General features: G+C 38.2%; 1 protein-coding gene across 1 annotated transcript; it reads left to right on the top strand.

Moving 5' to 3' along the window:
* Ednrb (endothelin receptor type B) lies at nt 1–23,768 on the top strand. Its single transcript, XM_090341994.1, has 7 exons — nt 1–552; nt 17,355–17,467; nt 17,606–17,810; nt 19,430–19,579; nt 20,480–20,613; nt 21,188–21,296; nt 23,613–23,768. The coding sequence occupies exons 1-7, from the start codon at nt 64–66 to the stop codon at nt 23,745–23,747; spliced, it is 1,335 nt and encodes a 444-aa protein (XP_090198120.1). The 5' UTR covers nt 1–63; the 3' UTR covers nt 23,748–23,768.
* Nucleotides 23,769–25,563: the final 1,795 nt, after the last annotated feature.

A 25,563-nucleotide genomic window follows, 5' to 3' on the forward strand; every position in this document is an offset into this window, starting at 1 on the left:
GGTCTCCGGACGGTCCACAGCGCAGCGGTCTCCGGAAGCCCACCGCCGCCGCCAGCCCTCGGCATGCCGCCGCCGCCAAGCCTGGGCGGACGCGCCCTGATGGCGCTGGTGCTGGCCTGTGGCTTGGTGGGGGTCTGGGGAGCAGGGAGTGGACTCCCGCCTGCCGGAGCCACGCACTCCTTTCAGGGGACCGAAAAGCTGATGATGCCACCCACGAAGACCTCCTGGATAAATGATTCGAACTCCAGTCAGCCAGGGTCTCCAGCACCTGTACAGGTGACTAAGGGAGGGGGCCCGGCTGCAGCCCCGCCACCTCGATCCTTACCCCCTCCCCCGTGCCAAGGCAGCATCGAGATCAAGCTGACTTTCAAGTACATCAACACGGTTGTGTCCTGCCTGGTGTTCGTGCTGGGTATCATTGGAAACTCCACGCTGTTGAGAATCATCTACAAGAACAAGTGCATGAGGAATGGCCCCAATATTCTGATCGCCAGCCTGGCCCTGGGGGACCTGTTACATATCCTCATTGACATCCCCACCAATGTCTATAAGGTAAAGCTCGGGCCGCCTGCGGGCTAGGGGAGGGGCCAGCCGGAAGTGGGAAGGGAGACAGCTTTTATTATTGACGATTGGATCTAAATTCTCTTCCGATTGTTCATTTTACAGCCTTCTGCCAAGCATCAGTATAGCACTCTTGACTTAGCAGCGCCACAATCACTGGAAGCCAGCTAACTAGCTTGCTTGCTTGCTTGCTTGCTTGCTTCCTTTCAGAAATCAAGATCTTTCTAGGCCACCCCACACTTACTGAACTAGAAATTCTGGGCCATGATCATAGTAATTCGTATGGAAAAGTCCTGCTCTGTATGATTTTGATGAACTACAAAATCTGGCCATCCCTTAGTCTTGAAGTCCCACTCTCTGGGTGCATCCTCTCTCTTTCAAAATGTGAGTCATGGCTCACCGGCACTGCAATCGCTGAAAATGTTGGGAGTGCAAGTCTACTCCACACTTCTTTAAATTAGCGTCTGCATCTCAGGATACCTAAGTGATTCATATGTGCCGCTGGTGTTGTTAATACTCTGGGAAGCACTGTTTGGGTGGCCTCTGAAAGGAGGCCATGGGAATAAACTTTTAAGAAACAAATGTCCTTGAAGAAAAAGGACCCCAGCTTAGTGACACTATAGTTTGTCTGCAACAGTGGTGTTACCTACTCTTCATTGCATGCCTGCAGTGGTGCAGTCACTGGGTTAAAATGTCTTCTGTCCTTTGCTTCTTCCAATAGCCCCATTTTACAAGATGCTAATAGAATGCTCCTGATCTCACAATGACTATCAGAAGTAGAGATGGAGCCCAGGCCCAAAGCTGCAAGGTTCCAAGTGCAAACCATATGCTTGTTCATCATTGATTATTTTATGAACAAGACCAAGGAGCTGTCACAGCTTGCCATGCTTCCAGTCATGAACAGTTCTTGTGTGATTTGCATAGGTATCAAAGGCTTAAAGACCCAGGCAGCACACTAACATCCATAGTTTTCTCCAGGCTGCTTTAGAACTCTGAATTCTATCCCAATACTTCTTGGGTCCCAGTGTCCTCAACTCTCCGATAAGACAACTAGTGTCTACCTCCTGGGAATTTGTGGTGTGAAGAGAAACAGCCTGAGCGAACAAACTGGAAATATGTGATGCGAAAGTATGATGCAAATATTTTACACTGCTTCTCCACCATCAGCAACAATAGAATATCCCACTGTAAAACACAAGTGTTAGGAAATGAGCATGCACCTTGTGCCTTTGCGAAGGTCAGCCCTGACCTTTGTGCAAGGGCAAATGGGCAGTAGGGTTGGAAAGCTGGGGGAGGAGGGTGCTTTGACCTCAGCCGCTGGAACGGTTACAATAGGGAAGACCTATACATGTCCCTTCCTGAATCTCTGGAAATCCTAATCCCAAGAGCCACTCTTCAAGAGAATTCCAGACATTTCTCAGGTTTACAGATGAGATTCAGATTAAGATACAGGCTCTAAACTGAAACACTACTCCCAGAAATGGATAATAGGTTGAGGATGTGTAATAATTTCTAAAACTTTGGTAACATTTATTTCTGATGCACTCTGGATTTACTTAGAGGAATGGGAGCTGTAAATGAGCTCCTTAACTGCAGTTAAACCTCTAGTAGGGTGCTGAATGGCCCATTTATTTCTTAGGGTATCTCAGATTAAAATCTACCATATGTCATTTTTGTCAGAGGGAAGTCAACTCAATATCAAAACTGACATGAGAAATTTTTAAGTATAAAAGTGTTGACAGAAGTTAAAAGAAAAATGAGATAAGACCCCTTTGCCCCCCCAAAAGGAATATATCACATAGCTTTGGTGGTTTTACATATAATTCATTGAAAGTTCTATTTATGGAAGTCATGGGAGACCTTGCCTGAAGAAGCCCAAAGCCAGTCCAATGTGAGAGAACATGAGGACAGTCATTTGTGTTGTGTTGTTTCCAGATCAGGTTTAAATTAGATCTTCCAGACCTATCACACTTTCTTTCTGGGCAACTAGTACTTTGTGACAAACCTGGGAATATCTGGTTAAGCATACACATTTTCTTTCATTCCAGATTCTTTTATTATTTCCCAGAAAATTACATCCTTTCTCCTGAAACTACCCAGTCTGTTCAACCTATCTTGAACAGACCAAATTAAACCAAAGAATCATTACAATTATAGCTATCTAGATAGCTATAAAATTAGGTGGCACTAATTTTAGATAACACTAATACAGACCTAATATAGACAACACTTCAAATATTCATGTGCAAACATGCTGGAAACATCATTATCTTTCACCTCAATACATACATGGTTGTTCCTACATTGAACAACACAAAATAGATGGAGGGCTAGAGGTATGACTCAAGAGGACTCATGCAGTAATATAAATATACAAAAAAAATGATGGAAAAGGAAAAGTTCAATCATATCCACATGAATATTTAAAATTGTAGATGAATGTATACATATATAAAATATGGGCTGCATAAATACACAATAGACAGGTACACAATAGCAAAATGTCATTAGAATATGTATATGCTTGTATTTGAATAAGAATGGCAATATATGGTTGTAATGTTGTTGTCAGCTCTAATCATTATAGCCATGGCTACAAATAACATTTTGTATACACAGGTTGATATACATGTTATAACTATGTTTAGGGGGAAAATTTCTCAGACTAGGATGATCACTAAGTCAACAAGTACATACATTTGTAATTTTGATAGACATTGCCACATTGTACTTCAAAATTACCATACTCAGTCCTGATTACTACTTTATATAACTTCTCCATATCCACCTATCTCCACTAATAGTTCTCTAAAATGTCTGATTTATCCAGGCCCACTTGTCACATGATCCAAAAATCCAGTACTTAAATATCTGAGGGTGAGGGTGGCTCACGCCTGTAATCCTAGCCACTCCAGGAGGCTGAGATCTGAGGATCAAGGTTCACAGCCAGCCGGGCACAAAAGGAGACTGTTATCTCCAATTAACCTCTAGGAAACCAAGTGAGGGTTGGATCAAGGGTAGGGCAGTAGTCTTGAGCTGAAGAGCTCAGGGACAATGCCCAACGCCCAGGCTAAGATCAAGCCCCATGACCCACAAAAAAGAAAAAAAGAAAAAGAAAAGAAAGAAAGAAAAGAAATCTGAGGAATCTGAAGTATCTGAATTTTTCTTTACTTACAAACTACTGACTATTCCCTTTCTGCCCATGCTACCATGAATGGGGTTGCATAATAAGATGCTGTTACCTCACTATTAATTGGTGGTAGCACAGATATGAAAGCTGTGTGGTGACCACATGGCTGTAATTCCAGCTATAGGGAAGGCAGGAAACAGGAGAATCACAGTTTGAGACCAGCCCAATTAAAACATTAGCAAAATCCCTTTTCAACCAATAAGCTGTATGTGATCACAGCCAGGTAGTAACTTAGGTAACAGGAGTGCTAACTAAGCCCTAGGGCAAAAATGTGATATCACAATATATTATATTATACTATTATGTATTATATTTTTGTATATTATATAAAGTTATATTATTATACTCCATAAAATGTTATGTATTTTTTCAAATTCGATGTGCTTACCCAGAAGGCAGTATTTGAAAATTATAAAATTGTATTGATACAGTTATCCATATAAATGCACCACAAAGAGGTACTTGAAAAACAATCTTCATGTTGATGGATAAGGTACATTATCAAGAACTATATTAACCAGTTTGATAAGGATCCAGCTGCTGTCAGGGGTTCAGTGATAGTGGAGAGGTCAAAATTAGCCAAGTGACCCAGGCGTGCTTTCAGATGGTTTGCTGTTAAGACTTGGGAGGCAAAGAGGCTGCTTTCTAAATTCTGGAAGACAAAATTGCTGATCTTTAACGTTTAACTAGTCAAGACGGGGTGGGCACAGGCATTGAAATGCTGGCGTGTCAAAATGCGGACTTGCTTCACTGAACCCCTAAATGAGTTTTGAACAAAGTGACCTCTGCAAAGAATCAGATGCCTTTCTGCTTGTGACAAGCAGAATTATCTTTCTGAATCATCTCACCTTTCTCGCTAACATAACTAGTTCTAATAACTAACAGGTTTCTGTAGAATGAACTAACTTTGTCATTTAGTATAAGAACTGCTGGTATACCTTGAAATTTAATTTTTGAAGTCATGGTTTTCCTATCAGTAAACTGAATCATACGTACCTATAATAAAGCAATCAATGGAGGTACCAACTTATTAATACTGTTTTGTTTTGTTTTGCTTTGCCAGTCCTGAGTCTTGAACTCAGGGTCTATGCACTGAGCCTTTGTGATAAACACTACTGCTCTACCACTTGAGCCACACCTCCACTTCTGGGGTTTTTGGTGGTTAGTGGGGGATAAGAATATCAAAGGCTTTCCTGCTCATTCTGGTTTTAAACCTCAGTTCTAAGATCTTAGCCTCAGAATAGCTAGGATTGCAGGTGTGAGCGTCGATGTCCTGTCTGAATACTGTACCTGTTGCCTGAGCTATTAACCAAGATATTTCAGTGATTATTTAATAAATGCATAGATAGTTCAGTGGCAGAAGCATTTTATACCATTTGAGAGAACAGTAAGTAAGCACCTATAAGCTCTATTGTCTTTGAACAAGTGCTAACCAAGAGTAAAGCAGATAGCTCTGAGTGGCTGGGGTCAATTCACAGTACTCAGCATGCGTTGAGCATAGACCCTACCACAAACTAACCAGTACTTGCAGATAAAAGATGCTGTCTTAGGTAAAGACATAAGATAAAAGGGACTTTTTACACTCATATTTTAGAAGTGTTCAACTGAATAAGATCCTTTCTGTTTGAGAGTGCTAGACAAATAACCAAATCCACAGTTGAATTCAAATAATCCAGACACTCAAGACTTCACATCCCCAGTAGATTGCTTCACAAGTTGGCTACAGATTCCTGTGACAAAATGGTTGGCAAACACTATACCTTCGGCACTAAAAGTTTCTCGAGGTTGGCTTTGTTTACCTTTGACCTGACACTGGGTCATTCCATAAATTCAGACCTCTAAAACTATCAAGGTAATGTTTCTTTTAGTATTGTAAGACTTATCTTCCAAAGGCTTTACATTTTTCTCTGCTCATTTAAAGAGAGTTGTTGGAGTTCTGTAGTTGTACAACACAGCCACGATCCCGTTGTCTCAAGGCCAAGGAAGCCATGGTCTCCATTTCACAAAAAACATCCAGCCATATAAGGTTAGCTTTGTGTGGCTGATATGCTATAGCTGATTATTTTTAGAGAAACATGTCAAATGCTAATAAATGATTAAGTACTTTAAAGGGTGTTGACAGGGAGCCTGAGCTGAAATAAGATTTGCAAAATAATTTATGATGTGAAAGTCTCTTTCAGAGCTTTGCAAAGTCAAGTAGAGGTTGGGTTATGTTTGAGAAACAGTTCAGTGTGGTGGGTATATAGTGGCCAAAACTGATCTAATTTTAGACTTCTTTTATTCCCAGTGTTTGGGTTTTTTGCCAGACCTGGGGCTTGAACAGTGTCCTTAGAGTTTCTCAAGGCTGGCATTCTACCACTTGAGTCACAGCACTGCTTTTAGTTTTTTCTGTGTATTTGGTGCTGTAGAATTGAACCCACGGGCTTTGTGAATGCTAGGCAGGCACTCTACCATTAGGCCATGCTCTCAGCTCCTATTCCCAATGTGTATGGTTTAGTTTTGTTTTGTTTTTTGTCGGTTGTGGGGCTTGAACTCTGGGCCTGGGTGCTGTCCCTGAGCTCTTCAACTCAAGGCTAGCACTCTACCACTTGAATCACAGCACCATTTCTGTTTTCTGATGGTTAACTGGAGATAAGAGTCTCATGGAATTTTCATGGCCAGGCTGGCTTTGAACTGTTTTTCTCAGATCTCAGCCTCCTGAGTAGCAAGGATTATAGGGGTGAGCCACCGGCGCCCGGCCTAGTATTTTTAACTGTATTTTTTGTCTTTTCTGGTACTAGGGATCAAACCCAGGACATTGTACCTGCAAGCACTTTGCCACTGAGCTACATCCAGCCCCAGGCCCAGTATTTTTTATATTAGAATTATTTCTCTTTCTTTCTTTCTTTCTTTCTTTCTTTCTTTCTTTCCTTTTCTCTCCCTTTCTTTCTCCCTCCCACCTTTTTTCTTCACCCCCTACCTAGACCCTCTGGTAAAAATAAAAAAGAATAAGAAAACAATCAAAATATATTGGTTAGAAAGGAGCAAGATGCAAAGTGACAAAGTGAATAGTGGGGAAAGTGTAAATAAACACCATTCTTGAGTCAGAAATTTATTAGGAAAATTGATGGAAACATTTCTCAGACAATTCTACATCCAGGAGGTTCTAAACCATACTCTTATCTCCTGACCTATATCCCTTCTCCTCTCTGTTTCAGTTTTATTGAGTTTCCAGAAAGAAGAAAGGCTATCCTCAGGATGTGTATACCATACACTGTCTCCTCAGTGTCCCCAGACTACAGTAAATATTAGATTCCATACACATCCAATGTTTTTTGACAGTAGCTTTCCAGTGACCTATGAGATATTATACCAATAGAACTAGGTATAAGCAGTAAGGAAATGACTTAAGGTCTGTTGAGTTCTTTCTAGTGTGTTCTGAGCCCAAGAGCTCCTCTTGTCCCTTTCCTCTTGTGCTCATAGGATATTAGAAGATTCAGATAAATGAATCCAATACTTTAGGTTCTCTTAGTTGGATCTTTTAAAAGTAGGTGTCCACGAAAGTTTCCAAGCACACACTATTGCTACATTTTAAGTTTATTCTATTTTATAAGAGAGTAGCTAGTCATTTCTTTACTGACCTGTTACAGACTTAGAAATAAATTTCAACATGATACTTTCAGGGAAATATACTTGAGGTGAAGTACAATATCTCCCAGGAACTGATTTTAAAATATCTTTCTATTTCTGGTTTTCCTGAAATTTTAAATTTTGTCTTAAGAACTTTAACTGATCTTCAGAAAACCATTGCACAATTTTAGGATGTTAACAAGAATCTACTAGGTTAGTTGAATGCCTGGTGTTACTGTGTGTGTGTGTGTGTGTGTGTGTGTGTGTGTGTGTGTGTGTGTGTGTGTGTGTGTGTGTGTGTGTGTGTGTGTACTGGGGCTTAAACTAAGGGTTTGGGAACTGTCCTTTAGTTTTCTTTATCACTCAAGACTAGTTCTCTTCCACCTGAGGCATAGTTCTACTGCTTTTTGGCAGTTAATTGGAGAAAAGAGTCACAAGAACTTTTCTGTAAGGCTGGCAGCTTCCTCAGTAGCTAGGATTATAGGCATAAGCAAACCACTGATTCCTGACAACTTTTTTGTTTTTGTGTTGTTGTTGGTGGTGGTTGTGGTCATGGGGCTTGAGCTTAGTGGTTGCTGTCCCTGAGATCTTTTGTCCCCTGCTAGCACGCTACCATTTTGAGCCACAGTTCCACTTTCAGCTTTATGGTGGTTAATTGGAGATCTCACAAACTTTCCTACCTGGGCTGGCTTGGAACTGAGATTCTCAGATCTCCGCCTCCTTAGTAACTAGGGTTACAGGTGTGTGATGCACCATCATCTGTGTAACACTCTGGTTCTTGGGTGTGCATGCTATAGTTCCTGAGGCCTCTGTTTTACACAACTCTGGGAGTCCCTGTACACAGTGTCATATTGTGACCTACCTAATAGGGCTTCTAGAGGAGGCATTGGCATTATTTCTGACCCACGTCTTTGTATGCCTCACAGTCTAATCTTTAAGCAGTTAAATGCATTTTGACTGCTGCCTAGTAGAACTTGTCATTTATATTTGTCCTTGAAGCATGGGTACAATGTAAGCACTTAACCAGCAACTTCCGTTGAGTTCTATGTGGAAATCAGGAAAGTGTGCTGGCTTGTGAATCCCTGAATGAGGATGTCCTATCTTATTAAAACGCTAGTTTAAACATAGAAAAAAACTTATCTGCTACAGGAAACCAAGACAAAAACAAAGCACATCCTTTTACGAAGTTGTGGACACATCCACTCCATTATTTCGCTCCTTTGATTCGTACTGTAAAAACACTTCTGTGAAGCCAGTTATTTGAAAGAAATGTTCACATTTTGTCATGAGATAGAGCAGAGTGCCTTCCTTAATACGTGATTTTTAGCATAGTTTTTTTTGCCTTTTGCACGATCACAGGCTATTATTCCTTGATCCATTTTTATTCAACGAGTCTAATGAGTGACCACAGTACACCACACTGTGTCAGGCATTATGAATGCTGTAAATATTTTAAAAAACAAGTAAACAGTAAAAGCTCAACATATAGTGAAAACAAAAAGAAGAAAATACCTGTAATGGTTGGTATGTGTGTGTAATGAGGCGATGGACATTTATTTCCTATTGCAAGCTGATTAACTTTGGCATTTCCTGACTTTATGGGGTTTGATTCCTTTTGGCATTATCTGGGTATTAGCAGAGTCTCCCCCCCTCATTTTAATTTTGCAAAATGTGATCTTTAATTAAACACAAAATTGAAAAATGTAAATCTCTCTCAGTGGGAGAGGTCTTACATTTTCCTTTTACCTTACAAAAGAATATTTCCTATTCATGCTATTTATCATTTTAAAACATTCTCTTAAAAATCATATAAAATAATTTTATAGTTTAAAATTTTATAGTTTAGTACTTAATTGAGTCTACTTTCCTTTTTTCTTTCATTTTATGAAATAGTAGCAGTTTTAGAACAGCCTTATCACCAGTATGGTCATGCCTTCTTTCAGTCTACTGTTGGTTCATTTTACTATCCAAAAGAAATTTGCTATGGAAGTAATATAAATCTCCAGTGGAAATTCACCAGAACAAACAGAAGCCTTCATTTTGTTGAGTGAATACTGAACTGTTAGACCTAAATACTGTAAATGGCTATTCTGTGAAATAAGATACATCATATGTAAACAAGACACACTATATGTTATCTTTGGTGCCATATATTCAAACTTTTTGAACAAGATATGTGAATTTAATTCATGTGGAAAGGCTTCAATGTTGATACAGAATTCTAACCCCTCTCTCTCTCTCTCTCTCTCTCTCTCTCTCTCTCTCTCTCTCTCTCTCTCTCTCTCTCTCTCTCTCTCTCTCTCTTCTCTCTCTCTCTCTCTCTCTTTACTATTTTGCTCTTTTGTGGGGGCATTGGAGATTGACCTCAGAGCCTTGCACATGCTAAGTACATGTGCAACGCCTCTACTTCATACTAGCATTTCTGATACATGTTTTATTTTTGTCCAGACCATTTCTTTCAGTTATCTAATTGCTAAAGTCCAAGGAAAAAGAATAACAATAGATAAAAAATGTGCTATTGCTACATTTTAAGTTCAATTAGCTTCCTCTTAACAATAAAGAAGTTCTCTTTTTCTGATGAGGAGAAAGATAGTTTGTTGTATTTGATGTTTGAGTTGTTGGTATGGTTATTTTTTTCCAGACAAGTGAAAGAATAAATTTCCAAGTGTAATAGGAATTTTTTAAATCACTAACTATAAAGATAACTTCTTAGTGTAGAGTGATTTCCTTATAGAATCTTATTGCTTTTCTACATCCAAGACTTGGTTTACAATTAAAGAAGAATTTGATGTCTGCATTTTAAACAAGCTCCAGGCACTAACTTGCCCCAGATCTGTGCTGTCAGAGGCCATGAAAGGACCAGACTGAGTTTTCTGTCTCCAAAGAGCTTCGAATAGCCAGAGTAAGGCAGAGGCTGAGCCTGCTGTAGCTGGCCTTCTCAGTAGAAAACAATGGAGGCCTCAAAACATATGCTTTCCATATCTTCTCCAATCTCTCAGAAGCAGTAGCATCCCGTTTTGAATTTGAAGCCTCAGATACTGAAAGCAAACGAAGATTAATGTTCTTTTTTCTTCAGTCCCGTGCCTTTCAAAATGGTAGATTTGGCAGTTGTAATCTCTAAGCTATGATTAGGTTCCATACTATCTCTGTGTTGAACTTAAGAACATTGTCACAAGTCTTAGTTTATGTTTCCCTATCTTCTCTGATAGCTTGGGTCAGAGGTTTGGACTGCAGGACTCCTGGTGGTATGAAGAGCAATGATCCAATTCTTAGGGTGAGCCAAAAGCAATAGTAACCACAAAACTGAGCCTGAGCTCAGAGCTACGTTTATTGTCACTGACTGCCACCCTTCCTGATAGCTCATTCGTCTCCATTCATCTACCAGCTTACCTATTTGGAAATATTTTGAGACAAAAATATTTTTAAAAAAATATTAAGCAGAGCACTGGTGGCTCACGCCTGTAATCCTAGCTACACAGGAGGCTGAGATCTGAGGCTAATGGTTCAAAGCCAGCTCGGGCATGAAAGTCCTTGAGAAAATCAGAAGTGGTGCTGTGGCTCAAAGTGGTAGAGTACTAGCCTTGAGCTGAAGAGTTCAAGAATAATACCCAGGCCCAGAGTTCAAGTCCCACAACCAACAGAAAAGACTTTACATAGATAAAAAGTTGCTAGATATGTTGGTCTGAGTTTCTCTGCAGAAATGAAACCAAAAGAATAAGCAAATAGATAGTTATAAGGACAAAGAATGGATGAATAGATAGATAGATAAATAGATAGATAGATAGATGCATAGATAGATAGATGCATAGATAGATAGATAGATAGATAGATAGATAGATAGATAGATGGGGTTCCAGTGGTAATTCTGACTGCTCAGGAAATAGAATAAAGAATCAGGGCTGAAAGTTAGCACAGGCATAAATGCCCAGGAAACCTCTCAAAATAACCAGCAAAAAACGGCACTATGTCACCTTAAGATACTCTTCCACAGCCAGAGGGGAATTGATCTGAGAACTTTCATCAGCTACAATATCTAAATTGATCCACTCTTTTTTTTAAGTTTATCCTAATTTATTAACAGGAAACACCTGAAAATAATTGCTTTTTGGCTTACAGAATTCTTTATTTTGAGGCCTTTCCATTTATATCTAGATACAGCTTTGATAAACATTGTACTTGCTTATATTTACAAAATACGTCATACTATGTTTTTATGCCTGGCTATAATCCTTTAATTAAAGTTGGATTTAATTTGGAAACTCAAGACCTTATGAATTAAATTCTACAGTACTTAATTTAGTTAGTGAAGAAGGAAAATACTTGAAGTTTCAACCTGTGTTCATATCGAACTTGGGGCAAGAAGATTCTGTTGAATGTATACCACAAACCACCTCTCTGATTCCTGGGCAATTTTTAAAATTTAATTTAATTTAATTGTCAAGGTGAGGTACAGAAGGGTTACAGTTACATAGTAAGGTAGTAAGTACATTTCTTGTTGAACACTTTTACCCCCTCCCTCATTTTCCTCCCTCTTTCTCTCCCTTATTCCCCCCAAAGCTGTAAAGTTTATTTCCAACATAATGTTTTATAAGTATTACTGTTTTATTGGTTCATCCTTTGTCTCACTATTTTGTTGTTCCTTTTCCCTTTCTAAATTCAGATAAATGTATACAAAATACACAGGGTATGACAGTGACAACAGGGCATAAACCATACGGGAGGAACCACAAAAGAAAAAAGAAATAACTTCACATAGTTTATAACTTTGAGTTCGAGAGAGAGAGAGAGAGAGAGAGAGAGAGAGAGAGAGAGAGAGAGAGAGAGAGAGAGAGAGAGAGAGAGAGATCTTAGTGGGGATTGTAGGCATGTGCCACCTCTAAGTTCTTGAGAACAGCTTGGGAGAACGTCAAGTGCTTCGTTTCTTGGACTGGTGGTGGCTAGAAAGAAGCACTGACAGATAACCAGTGGTTAAGTCCTCTCTGTCCTCCAGCTATCCAAATGTTTACCTGCCTGTGGAATTCCTTCAAAAGCACCCATAAGCAAACAAGTATCCTGTTAGAACACATAAGATGCTTAATAAATTATTTAAATTGAGTTCTGTGTCTTGGGTCTCAGTTTCCTGGATTATATCAAACCCATAGTCTGTAACCATTGTGGTTTGACCTTCCACTTGATAATTTATTTCTCAGATTTGCTTATAGCAAAGACCTTTAAAGAGTTATCTAGGATGAGTGTAAACTCTGACTAACCTAAATATTGACCCCTCCATACACTGATCAAAAGGAAAGAGTATGGCTATTTCCTCAGTCCAAGTCGTCCTAGGAAGCCCTCAAAGTGGCTTCCCTCACACAGAATTTAGTGTAAAATTATCATCTAAATAACTAGTTGACTGTGGTTGTATTGATAAGCTTAGGACAATTTACAACCATAGGGTATAGAGCAAAGTTCAATCTTTTCTGTAGGAGAGTTAAAGAAGTATGGACAGATAACCAGTAGATAAGTTCTCTCTAGGTACGGGAATACATGGGTTCTAAGATGATTACCTTTATTTGGTATTTACTCTAGAAAAAGTTAGTTACTGGTAAAGCCAAGGGATTGGTATGACCACGTATCATGAAGGGTTTGAGATGACACAGCCCATAATCCATGCATTTCTGCTCTAGTCAGGGAGAGCCTGATCATACAGTTGTCTTTATACACAAAAATAAGAGTCGAAAAAGCAATCATTTAAACAGAATCATAGTGCTCAGTTTCCAGGGAAATGACAAAAATGTAGCTAAGGATGAATAATTGTCTTAATAACAATGCAGCTGAAACCACATATAATGTTAGCTATTGTTCTTCAGAAGTAGCTTCTTCAAAGAGAAATTTAAGTTGTGATCACACTGTTCACTGATTTCTGCTTTGGAGTCAGACTGTAATGGGTCAAGCTTGACCTGGGTGTAATGTAATCAAGGATGAATCACTAAGTTTAACAGATCACAAGGTCTGATCCAGTTTACACCAAGTCCCTTTGTTTTTTTTTTTCCTCAGAACTTAAGGACTTAGTCTCCAATCTTCAGGTGATGAATGTGAGAATTATAGGTTGTTGGCGGGGGTGCGGGGGGACCTCCTGAACAAATTAGGACCTCATCTCTAAACAACCAGTAACTGAGATTTCTCTTCCTACAGTCTAGTCTCCCTCTGGTGGGAGGCACCTGGAATGGTCTCTGTACATTAATCTATATAGATGGAATTGGAGCCTGCACCTCCATCCCGCTCTTACCCAAAGCAAAGAACAAGCAATCTCCTTATCCCTACTCAAACTGATTTCACAGTTCTTTTAAAAAATGTCATTCATCATTCTGCCTTTATGGCAGATTGTATTCTCTGTAAAGCATATAATCTCCAGGGGATGCCTAAGACAGTATGGTTCTTAAGTTGCTTTCACCATAAAAGTAACAGCTTGATCACTTTGAACAGATGCATAACTAGTAATGACTTCTTTCAAAGCTATTTTTATTACACCCTCAGAGAAGGTGTAGACACCTAAGACCAATAGTACCCTAAAAATTTCAGTGACTCTGACAATAGTCTGCCTGGCCAAGGTGCAATTCCATCCTAGGCAATCCTGGCTACCAAATCCCAAATTGCTTGTGTGATTTGAACTAAATACCAGACTTTAATGATGAAAGAGAAAGGTATCTATGGAGAATGAGGAAGGCAAGGCCTCAAATCCATATCCTTCCCTACCCCCCCTGACACACCCAGAAAACATGATTGTCGATTATGTAAGGAAGAAGGTCACAGAAAAGGACCAACTGATACTTTCACAAGTTGACTTTAAAAAAAAAACAACAAGATCTGGAGACTTCCTGACATCAGAGGACTTCTGCTACGCCACTGAGTGATGTACAGTCCTATAATCCATCTTGGATCCCACATCCTATTTCTCTGCAACCAAGATGGCAAGGTTTGAGTGAGGGCTGTACTTACGATCATAGGAAGGGGAAGAGAAATAATATGCTCACCATCTGATCAGCTTGACCACAGAAATCAAAGATTGTACTCTGTCTTGGTTTTATGGCTCAACTAGGGAAGGGCACTGGGACAACTTCTTACATGAATTTTTTTTCATTAAGTTAGCTGGGAAGGCTCAGTTACAAGGGCATCACATGGTCCTAATATGCCACCAGTTCTTTCCAGTGCTTACATCTTGTCCACACATCCTATTCTATACTAACCATTCACACTGACTTTTTTTTATAACAATGATAAATAGTATCATTCCTTTTACTCACTCAGACTTTGCAATCAATTTCCAGAAAGAACGATCGAAAGAAAGAAAGAAAGAAAGAAAGAAAGAAAGAAAGAAAGAAAGAAAGAAAGAATTCTCATTATATCCACAACTTCATCTCTGCTATACTTGGCTGGCCTACTATGTTCCTGCCTGGAAGTCTTCTTACTGTCTCTGCAGTTCATCAGGCTTGTGTTGGTGTCTAGGTCTTTGCTCATGCTCTATGTGTATGGCATATTCCCTTGTTTTAGTCACCTTTCTATTCAAATGGTTTATCTTCAGCGGTGTCTTGTTGAAAAGTCTATCAAGAAAGTACCTCTATAATCTCTTCGAACAAGTGCTTAATATTAACTTTTTTTTAAAGAAAGAAAGTACCAAATCCTACCATCAGCATCTTGAGAGGATTGTTGGTTGGCAATATATCTAATAGTGTTGGTTTTCTATATGTCTCCCTATCCAAACTCTAGGCTCCAGGAGAAGAGGGTGGTTTACATGGTCAGTGGTTGTTCATTGACCTCTTCATGTATGCTGTAAACAGAATGTTCCTTGGCAACATTCATTGCATCAACTAACAAATCAGAGTTGAATTTGATTAATCCAGAAGTCATAAAATTGTAGAATTTGGTTAATACAATATGTGATCATATTTTCAAAATATGAATCTTTCAGTAGCTTTCATAACTTGTCAAATGTCACATAAAAATTCAAACTTTTGGTTCCTTCTGAAAAACCAATAGGCATAGATACATAGATAGATGTCACATGTATCTATCTATCTATATCTATATTGCTATCTCTATGTATATGCATATATATAGCTATATATATGGTTTCCTTGCATAATGTTTCTTGGCAGATATTCCTTTCAAGTAGGGATTAATTATTGCAGATCTGTCACTCCTCCTTTCTTCCTAAAACAATGACTTAGTTATAGCTGTCTCTCTGCTCTGCTTTACCTCACTCTGTAGACCAGGGCCCTACCTCAAACACATATATGGTAATTCCTCCAACACTGGCTCCATGTATCTGTTGTTTTTTCACATTTAATTTAGAAATAAAATTCTTTTGTAATAAGATACATATGATAGCCTAGCTAAAGGTCAGACATGCCCAATTATGCTTCAAAATAGTTTTCACTTTGGAAGATATTCTTAAAATAATTTTTAAAACCAAAGATTTGAAATATTTTTTGCACTTAAAACCTCAAGAGCATTACCTCCACATGTTTACTTAGAGTGAATCATCTATTATCATTCCTTGGTGACAATATGATTGTCCAAAAGAAAGAAAATAACCATATATAATGACGGGTGGTATCATTAGTCCATACTCAAATAAAGAGAAATTACATGTATTTAATACCAAGAATAGGTCCCTTTGCTCACTGTATTACTGATGCTTGCAGATAGATAGATGAAAGAAGCATATATATATATATATATATTTCTTAAGCATTTATTTGCTTTTTGTCAGACATTATTCTAGGCAATTAAAGAACTGATATTTTGTCTAGGGAGGGAGACAGTAAAAAAATAACCAATCAAATAATGTTCTATGCAGTAGGAAGTACATTACAAATTGCTTGTCAAAATTGCTATAGAAAAAATAGAAGTGGGATGGAGCACTAGTATTTCATGCCTCTAATCCGGCTACTAAGGAGACTGAGATCTGAAGATGGATCTGAGGACAGAAAAGTCCATGAGAGTCATCTCTAATCGTCAAAAAGCCAGAAATGAAACTATATCTCAAGTGATTGACCATTAGCATTAAGCAAGAAAGCTCAGGGATAACACCTGGGCTCTGAGTTCAAGCCCTAGAACTGGCACCAAAAAAAGAAGTGGAATAGGGTCAGGGACTGTTACTACTGTATTTAAAAGTGTGGTCAAAGTAAGTTATGCTAGAAAGAGACTTGAGCAACCAGAAAAAGGTAAGAGATTTAGCCAAGTTTTTCTATGAAAGAACCTCCAAAGATAAAGACCTAGAGCTAGCACAGGGTAGCAGGAAGGTACTAATGGACTCAGGTAGCAGTGTGGTTACTCTGAGTTACTATCAAAGAAATTGCTTACACCAAAGAATAAGGAAATGGACTCACATGTTGTTCTACATAAAGTATTGTTCCATAGGAATCGTCTAGTCTCTTCCACTAAGAAATACCTATAGTCTATTTCAAATTTGTCTACATTTTAGCTTGGTTATGACGTGAGTTTTAAAACCATATAATAGTGAGTCAGATCCAATTTGGCCCAGAGGAAACTCAACTAAGCTACTTATTGTATAGATGATGAATTCTCATAAGCTGTCTATATCTTTTCTTTTTTTTTTTTTGCCAATCCTGGGCTTGAGCTCAGGGCCTGAGCACTGTCCTTGGACTTTCTCAAGGCTAGAGCTCTACCACTTGAGCCTCAACACCACTTCGGCTTTTTTCTATGTATGTGGTACCGAGGAATCAAACCCGGGTCTTCATGCATGCTAGGCAAGCACTTTAACCACTAGGCCAAACTCCCGGCCCCTGTCTATATCTTTTTTATTCCCCATATTTTCTCTTGTTGTACATATTAAACACTGGTGTTTTACAAAGGAGTTGTCTATGAGAGTAAGAACCAGAGTTTGTCATCTGATTAACTACATTGTAAGTAAAGACTTACTGTAGTACTGACATTCAGAAGGGGCCCTGTGTAAGGGTCTCTAACAGAGTTTCATGTATTTTCTTCCATGCAGCTCCTTGCGAACAACTGGCCATTTGGAGTTGAGATGTGTAAACTGGTGCCATTCATACAGAAGGCCTCTGTGGGAATCACTGTGCTGAGTCTATGTGCTCTAAGTATTGACAGGTAAGCGCTTATTTTTAGACCACAAAGATTCTTAGCATGATACTACTGCCACGACTATTTGTTTAGGAAGTAAACTAGGTAAAGTCAATAAAAACCAAGCTCTATCAGCTTAGAAAACCGTTCTTTTTGCATCTTCAGATATCGAGCTGTTGCATCGTGGAGTCGCATTAAAGGGATTGGTGTTCCAAAATGGACAGCAGTAGAAATTGCTTTGATATGGGTGGCCTCCATAGTTCTGGCTGTTCCTGAAGCTATAGCTTTTGACATGATTACCATGGATTACCATGGAAAACGTCTACATATTTGTATGTTGCATCCTGGTCAGCAAACAGCCTTCATGCAGGTAAATTTTCCTTCTTTTTCTGATATTGCCTTATGAATAGTTACTTGCTTTTACTAGCCCTTCTTCCTTAGGAAATTGTTGGTTTATGAGTATCATTGGCAGAAATTAAGAATGGAAATCCCGTAACCATGACCTGAGTTGTAAGACTCAGGATCAGATACCTCTCTAAGTATCCTCTGGATCTTACAAAGATTAACTAAGTTCACATGATAACTGGTGCAAAATTATAATTTTCCTACTAAGTCCCACTCAAGACTCCTTACTGCTGTCTAATCTGTATAAGACAGCTCGACAGTCATGAAAGGCAAGGATGGTTCAAAGCCAATGTTCAAGTAGAAGTTACCTCATATGAATGGATTCTGCATGACAAACTGCCCATCTGTTTGTCTGATGGTAAAAGGAAAGCTGCCTTGGCAAATTTTTACTTAATCTTAGTTATTTATTAAAGAATATTTGAGTGAGTTGCCAGTGGCTCATGTCTGTAATTCTAACTACTCAGGAGGCTGAGATCTGAGGATCGTGGTTTGAAGCCAGCCTAGGCAGGAAAGACTGTGACTGTTACCTCTAATTAACTACCCAAAGACTTAAAAGTAGAGCTGTTGCTTAAGTGGTAGAGAACTAGCTGAAAGCAAAAAAGCACAGGATAGTACCCAGACCCAGAATTCAAGCCCCAGGATCAGCACAAGACCAAAAAAAAAGAATATTTGATCAAGAAATAAGAAAAAGAACGATGACGCTAGACTCCAAAAAACAAATCCTAAACATAAACTATAAAAGGATGTTTTTAACAGAATAGGTTAAAAGAAGGTAATACAAAAGGAGTTGCAGCAGGGATTATTTTCTGCTTCCTTTTATTTATAAGATGACTAAACTTTGTGAACTGAGTATATCACAGGAAGAGAATAATGAAGGAGCTTACATGAACTTGAAAATGAGATTGTTGTCTTACTAGTAAAAAGACAGGATGGGCCACATAGGCATAGATACAGATGAAGCAACATTTTTTTAACAGTGGAAGAAGAGAAAAAGAATAAGAAAAAAGGCATGGTTCATGAATACATTGATTGACATATATATATATATATATATACATACACACACATATTACTGATCTTAATGGTTAAGATACCTCTTCATAACAGACCACTAAACATACCTAATAAAATGTGAAAAGTTTACCTAAGCATTAGAATATCTTTACATTTTCAGATAAGATATTGAATGCAAATAATCCCCTAAGGACAACCTACTTATGTGAAGTGGAAATAAAGAACAAATGTTGCCCGATAATTGGGTATAGTTTTGTCATACTGTCCCAGATAACTGAAGCATATTTGGGAAATTTTGTTTCATTTATTGTATCAATTTAATTTTTTGTTCACTAGATGTAGGCTGAAAATTTCTACATAATAATTATAAAATGCATCGATATTAGAAGCAAATTTATCTTTGATGAATATTTTTTCTAAAGCTTAACATTTAGTATAGCATTGTTCAAGTAGTAGAGCATTTGGCTAGCAGTTAAAAGAGTATGAGTTCAATTCCAAATAACAGTAAGAAAATTTATATATATAGATATATAATTTGGGTATTAACCACACATTCTCTCTTCGACCTAGTTTTACAAGAAAGCCAAAGACTGGTGGCTATTCAGTTTCTACTTCTGTTTGCCATTGGCTATCACTGCGTTTTTTTATACACTGATGACATGTGAAATGTTGAGAAAGAAGAGTGGCATGCAAATCGCCTTAAATGATCATTTAAAGCAGGTAAGAAGATGCAAGATGAGTAGCTCAAGATTGTAATTACAATGCTGATTTTGCATAAAAATCTATGATGGGCTATATATACTCTGTAGACATAATGTTTTATTACATTTATTAATAGGTATCTATGATATACAAACCCTTAGCTTAATTTTAGTTATGTTCTAAAATCTATGTGCCAGTGATTGTATATAGAGATTCCCTTCTTGAATACTTGTTAGTTAAAGATGACATTTGAAATATGATGTAAAAATAAATGTTGGGGGGTGGGGGGAGGGTAATGGGTACTAAAACATGTGAAAGGGTATCAATGTATGTGAATTAATGCGCCTCCTATCTGGCAAATATCATGTAACCCTATTATTAATTACAATAAAAATATAAAAAAATCAATGTTGATAAATTCTTTCATAAAAAAGAAAAAAATATGATGATAATTAAATGATACACAAAAGAATATTTTTGTTTTCTTCTAATTAGAGATACTCTATACAATCTAAAAAGCTCTAGAGAGTACTGTTGCTTTGAAGAGAAGAATCTCTGGTCATTCTAGTTTCAATTCACATTCACTCTCCTCTTGAAATCTCAGTATCCTGAGTATTTACAAATGTCACTGGATTTTGTAATTAGTATTATTTTGTTTGGGATGAGATTTTGCTATGAATATAAAGAAATCATTTTTTTCATAAATTTTTATTGTAATTAGTAGAAGTGTTACATTATATTCACCAGATAGATGGTGCATTACTTCACATACATTGATACCCTTTCTCATGTCATGGTCCCCATTCCCCCGCCCCTGCCCCCGCCACTCATGTTGTTTTCCCCCCTTCCCTAACCAATTTCAAATAACCAATCTCTAAAGAAATCACTTTTAAGGGTATAATTGTGGTTTTGTTTCAGAGACGAGAAGTGGCCAAAACAGTGTTTTGTCTAGTCCTGGTATTTGCCCTCTGTTGGCTTCCCCTTCACCTGAGCAGGATTTTGAAGCTCACACTTTATGATCAGAATGATCCCAACAGATGTGAACTTTTGAGGTAAGAAAGGTGTAATAGAAATCATCCTGTCATCAGGTGACACTCAGAAGTGTTTCCATTGATCCCTTTCACAGGCAGAGAGAAAGAGTGGCACTTTTCTAATCTGTGGGGAACAATTAAGACTTCCAATCTTCCTGTTTGTTCCTGTGTCACAGAAGAAACAAGAGGGCCTAAGAGAACCCTGGGAACACAGAGGCAGAGTTGTCACAGGGATTGGGACCATCTCAGATCTGACTCTCCCTGGCATTTGTCAATCCTTTCTTTACAGCCAGCCTCAGCAGTTCCAAATAAAACTTTACTTTGCCAGGTAGAGTTGGAAATGGGAGAGGTTGGTGGGGTGGGGGAGGCAGTGGAGAAGACAGAGACAGAATGCCAGAGACAGACAGACTGCCAGACACAAACAGACACAGAGGTCATCATTAAAAGCAAATTTGGGGGAAAAAAATCTCAGAATCATTGGCTAATTATTTCCTTCTCAAAACCAAAGTCTGCAATATTCTACCCAAAGTGGAATTTTTTTGACAGACACTTTCATTTGGATTGGTTATTTATTTGTTTATTTTTGTTTTGACAGCTTTTTGTTGGTATTGGACTATATTGGCATCAATATGGCCTCCTTGAATTCCTGCATTAATCCAATTGCCCTATACTTGGTGAGCAAAAGGTTTAAAAACTGCTTTAAGGTAAGAGAATATTCTAAAACAGAAGCTTTTTTGTAGTATGATTTGAAATTTAACCCTTGAAAATCATTCAGCTAGTTTCTTAGGGTTCCCTTGTACTACAGCATCGATAATTATTTTAACATACGACTTCCACTTAGAAATCACTACAGTTGATATTTGCCTGTTAGTCCTAACCAGCCACCCCCTACAGCTGCCAATCAGTTATACTCATAAAATTCCTCAGAAGGCAGAGGAGAATTGAAACCAGCCAAGGAAAAAGTGCCAGAACCTATTTGAGAAAAAAAAAAAAGTGCAAGGACTAGACAGGGTCTTGTGCAAATTCTGTGCTCAAGTCTCAGTACCGAAAGCAAAAAGAAAGTGTGGTGACAGTTATCACATAAATAACATGGAAACTGTAAACATGATTAAAGGCAGATGTTGGACTACTCAGTCACAATTTGCATTAGCGCTGTTACTCCTTTTTACACGTGGACTATAAGAACAATAAGTGGAAGGACTGAGGCTAGGTAGCTCAGTGGCACAGCATTTGCAAAAGGCCCTGGGCTTGATCCCCCAACTTGGACCAAAATTGGAGGAAGGGGTAGGAAACAAAAAGAAATATCAAATCAAATTAAATTTTGAATCAGGTTCTTCCTCTTCTTTTCCATCTTCTGAGTGAGCAGAGCTGCCGCTCCATGTGTAAGATGTCTAATTAGTCCTCCTTCAGCTCTGCACTACAACGTCTATTCATATCTTCATTTATTCTGTCAATAAACTAAACCCTCTCCTTATATGGGAATGAGACATTGTCTCTAATATTTATCACTGAGAATCCAAAGATTTGGTTTCCTAGTTATACTACAACACTCTATAGAAATTCTTTGCTCATTCAGAACTCCAATTATTTATTTATTTGTTTGTGCCAGTCCTGGGGCTTGAACTCAGGGCCTGAGCACTGTCCCTGAGCTTTTTGTGTGTGTGTGGCGGGGGTGGGAGGGTCATGGGGCTTCAATTCTTCCTGGTTGCTGTCCCTGAGCTCTTTAGCTCAAGGTTACTGCCCTATCCCTGGGCTGAGCCCCACTTCCTGTTTTCTAGAGGTTAATTGGAGATAAGAGTCTGAGGTCTTTTTGTGCCTGGACTGGCTTTGAACCATGATCCTCAGATCTCAGCTTCCTGAGAAGCTAGGATTATAGGACAAGGCCCTCCTTGTCCCTGACCTCATTTTACTCATGCATACACTTCTGCTACTTGAGCCACAAACCCATTTCTAGCATTTTTGATGATTGATTAAAGAGTTTTAAAGAGTTTCAAAAGTTTTCTTGCCCAGACTGGCTTTGAACCACAGTCATAAGATTTCAACCTGCTGCATAGCTAGGATTAGAGGTGTAACTAACAGTGCCTGGCCATAAGCCAGATTTTTAAAAATATAATTTTGTTATTATTAAGGTATTGTATAGAGGAGTTACTATTTCAAAAATCAGGTAATGGTAACTCAGATATTTTTAAGGGTGGAATGAAGTCTTATAAGATCAACTCCCTCATTTTAAAGAACTGAAAACAACAAAGCTCCTATTTTCTCAGACAGTTTTTCATAAAACAAATGATGAACAAATTTGGGGATTTTAAAAAAAAAATTGAATGAATACACTTAGATGTCCTATACTCCTATTGTGCATACTGAAAAGAGCTATGATAATCCTGAATGACTGAGAGATATTTATGGCACTATCACATAAGATAAAACAAGTTATAGAATATATGTATAAGGGTAGCCCATTGAAATAAATTATACATATATTCATACATGGACAAATGCAGTCGTATTTCTGTTTACCAGGAAGAAAAGTTTTACATTCTACATTAATTACAGAATATGAGCAACCAAGTCACCAAGAAGAGAAGTTTCTTCTTGGTGATTAATTTTAATTATAAAGAGATTTTTATCTTCCTCTTGGGATTTTTCAGTAAAAGCATGTTATCATATGCCACCATTCTTTTTTTGTATTTCTTTTTTTCTTTTTTTCATATATTTTTATTGTAATTAATAGAAGGTTTACATGATATTTGCCAGACAGAAGGTGCATTAATTCCCATACATTGATACCCTTCCACCTGTCTTGGTCCCCATTTCCCTCCCCCCCACCCCCACCCCTCATCTTGTTTTCCCCCCTTCCCTATCCAATTTCAAATAACCAAATACAAATAGATCCAATAGCCAACATTCTTTTTAAAGGGAAAATTCCCTGGGAAGAAAGGGTCCCAGAACTTCCAAGTCTGTAAGAAAGTCACTGTCACAGACAGTTGTCAGCATGTGACACATTTCTTTGTTTTGTGCAGTCATGCTTATGCTGCTGGTGTCAGTCATTTGAAGAAAAACAGTCGTTGGAGGAAAAGCAGTCCTGCTTAAAGTTCAAAGCTCACGATCACGGATATGACAACTTCCGTTCCAGTAATAAGTACAGCTCATCTTGAGAGAAGGAATCTTATTCTCTTTATTTTGGACAGAAGTCATTAAAACATCATGAACCCAATTCCAAAATGAAACACGCAGCTGTATGTTCACACAAATCTCTGTGGCAATGTAAGAGAGATTGCTTTGACACCTGACGAGCTCTTGATGAGAACTGAGGAACTTCACGGGGAAAGCACTTAAGTTTTCCATTACACTTAGCACTCCAGCGTAGCTCTTAGTAGCTTCTACTGTATTCATTTGCCACTTCCATTTTAAAATGAGCTCATTGAAATTTTCTATTAAAGAGGTTCATTGTTAAATTACATGAATCAAGATAAAGGAAAATGAGTCACAGTGAATCTGAATTTTTCAAAGAAATTTCAAGTACTCAGTTGGAATTTTTTAAATTAAACAACTGTTTTTAAAAACAAAGAATGTCACACCATTGGTCTGACTGCAATTGCATGCAAAAAGTGAAAAGCTGGTTTGCTAGTGGATTCAGGGAACAGTAAAAACGTATGATCAGGAAGAAAGTGTCTAAGAGTTCAAGGTTGCTTTTGGAAAATCATCATACTCTACACTTAATGTTTCAAAGAGAAAGACAGCTTGGAGTTGTTCACACATCATACTCTTTTGAGATCTTCTAGCTACCTATAGTATGTTTCAGTATTATTGAAAAATTCTTTCACTGCTGTAGTTTAAGTTCTATTTGTTCAGTATTATGTTGTAAATACTTACACACACTCCATGGAGATGATAAAAACAAAGGGCAGGCCCCAGCGTTCATATTTGTAGGACGGAGAGATGCCAGTGACCCAATAATGGACAGAAGGTAACTCGTCTGGTACAGCGCCCTCATGTAGCAGAGCATGCTGTGGGCAAAGTGGTCTCTAGCACTAGTTAAAATTCTCTCTTTTAGGATCATACCAATTAGTCACTGTAGCAGCCATTTATAAGGCAGGTTACTAATTTTTACAGCATTTTTGTAAATAAGCAATAGAGAGGCTCTGAATATAATGCTTTTCTATCATTTTAAGGACAAACTGCTTTAGTGGAACCCTTTTTTTTTTTGGAGGGGGGAGTGATGGAGATCATTTTACATTGTGCATTTTTGCCTAATTTTTTAAGCTCCTCCACCAAGTGCCTTAGGTTTTGTCCGGATGAGAAGTGTGTGAAAGTATGCACCAGAGAAAAGGAAGAGAGAGGAAATGAGGTGGGGCTGGAGGAAACCAGTGGGGACAGATTCCCATTCTTAGCCTGGCGTTCGTCACTGCCTGTCACATCCATGTAAAAGGTCTTGATTCTGTTCCAGCAAAACCCAGTGCAAGGTTCTCAGAGTGACTTCAGGAACAAATGGGGCCCAAGAGTTTTCACTCTGTCTTAAAAATATAACCAAATTTGGCCCCCCCTGCCCCCGCTTCTTTTTCCTTTTGGTAAGCCAGGCCACATGTTGGAAATCAGCTAGGAATGTTGTTTTCTGCCAAAACCCAATGAGACCATATACAATAAACCAAACAAAATACAACTATGTCACAAAGAAAAGGGCAATAATTAATCCCTGCACCCCATGGATATTGTTCACAAGTTACCCACAGTTCTTGTATACTAATTTCTTCCTTTTCTTTTTTTTTTCCTCTCAAATTTTGTCATTGTAAAAGACTTTTCAGACATTCAATTTGAAATTAACTTTAGGTCACTAACGATTTTGCAGCATATGCATATATTTTTTATTCCTGTTGGTGTTTAGTTCAATTTTATTACCATGTCCTAAATTTTATTTTCTAATAACCTTCTCATTTACATCCTAATACTCTTTCTGTCCCCATTCAGCACAGA

The sequence above is a fragment of the Megascapheus bottae genome, chromosome 11 (assembly GCF_031878675.1).
Source record: "Megascapheus bottae isolate mThoBot1 chromosome 11, mThoBot2.hap1, whole genome shotgun sequence".
Lineage (NCBI taxonomy): Eukaryota > Metazoa > Chordata > Mammalia > Rodentia > Geomyidae > Megascapheus > Megascapheus bottae.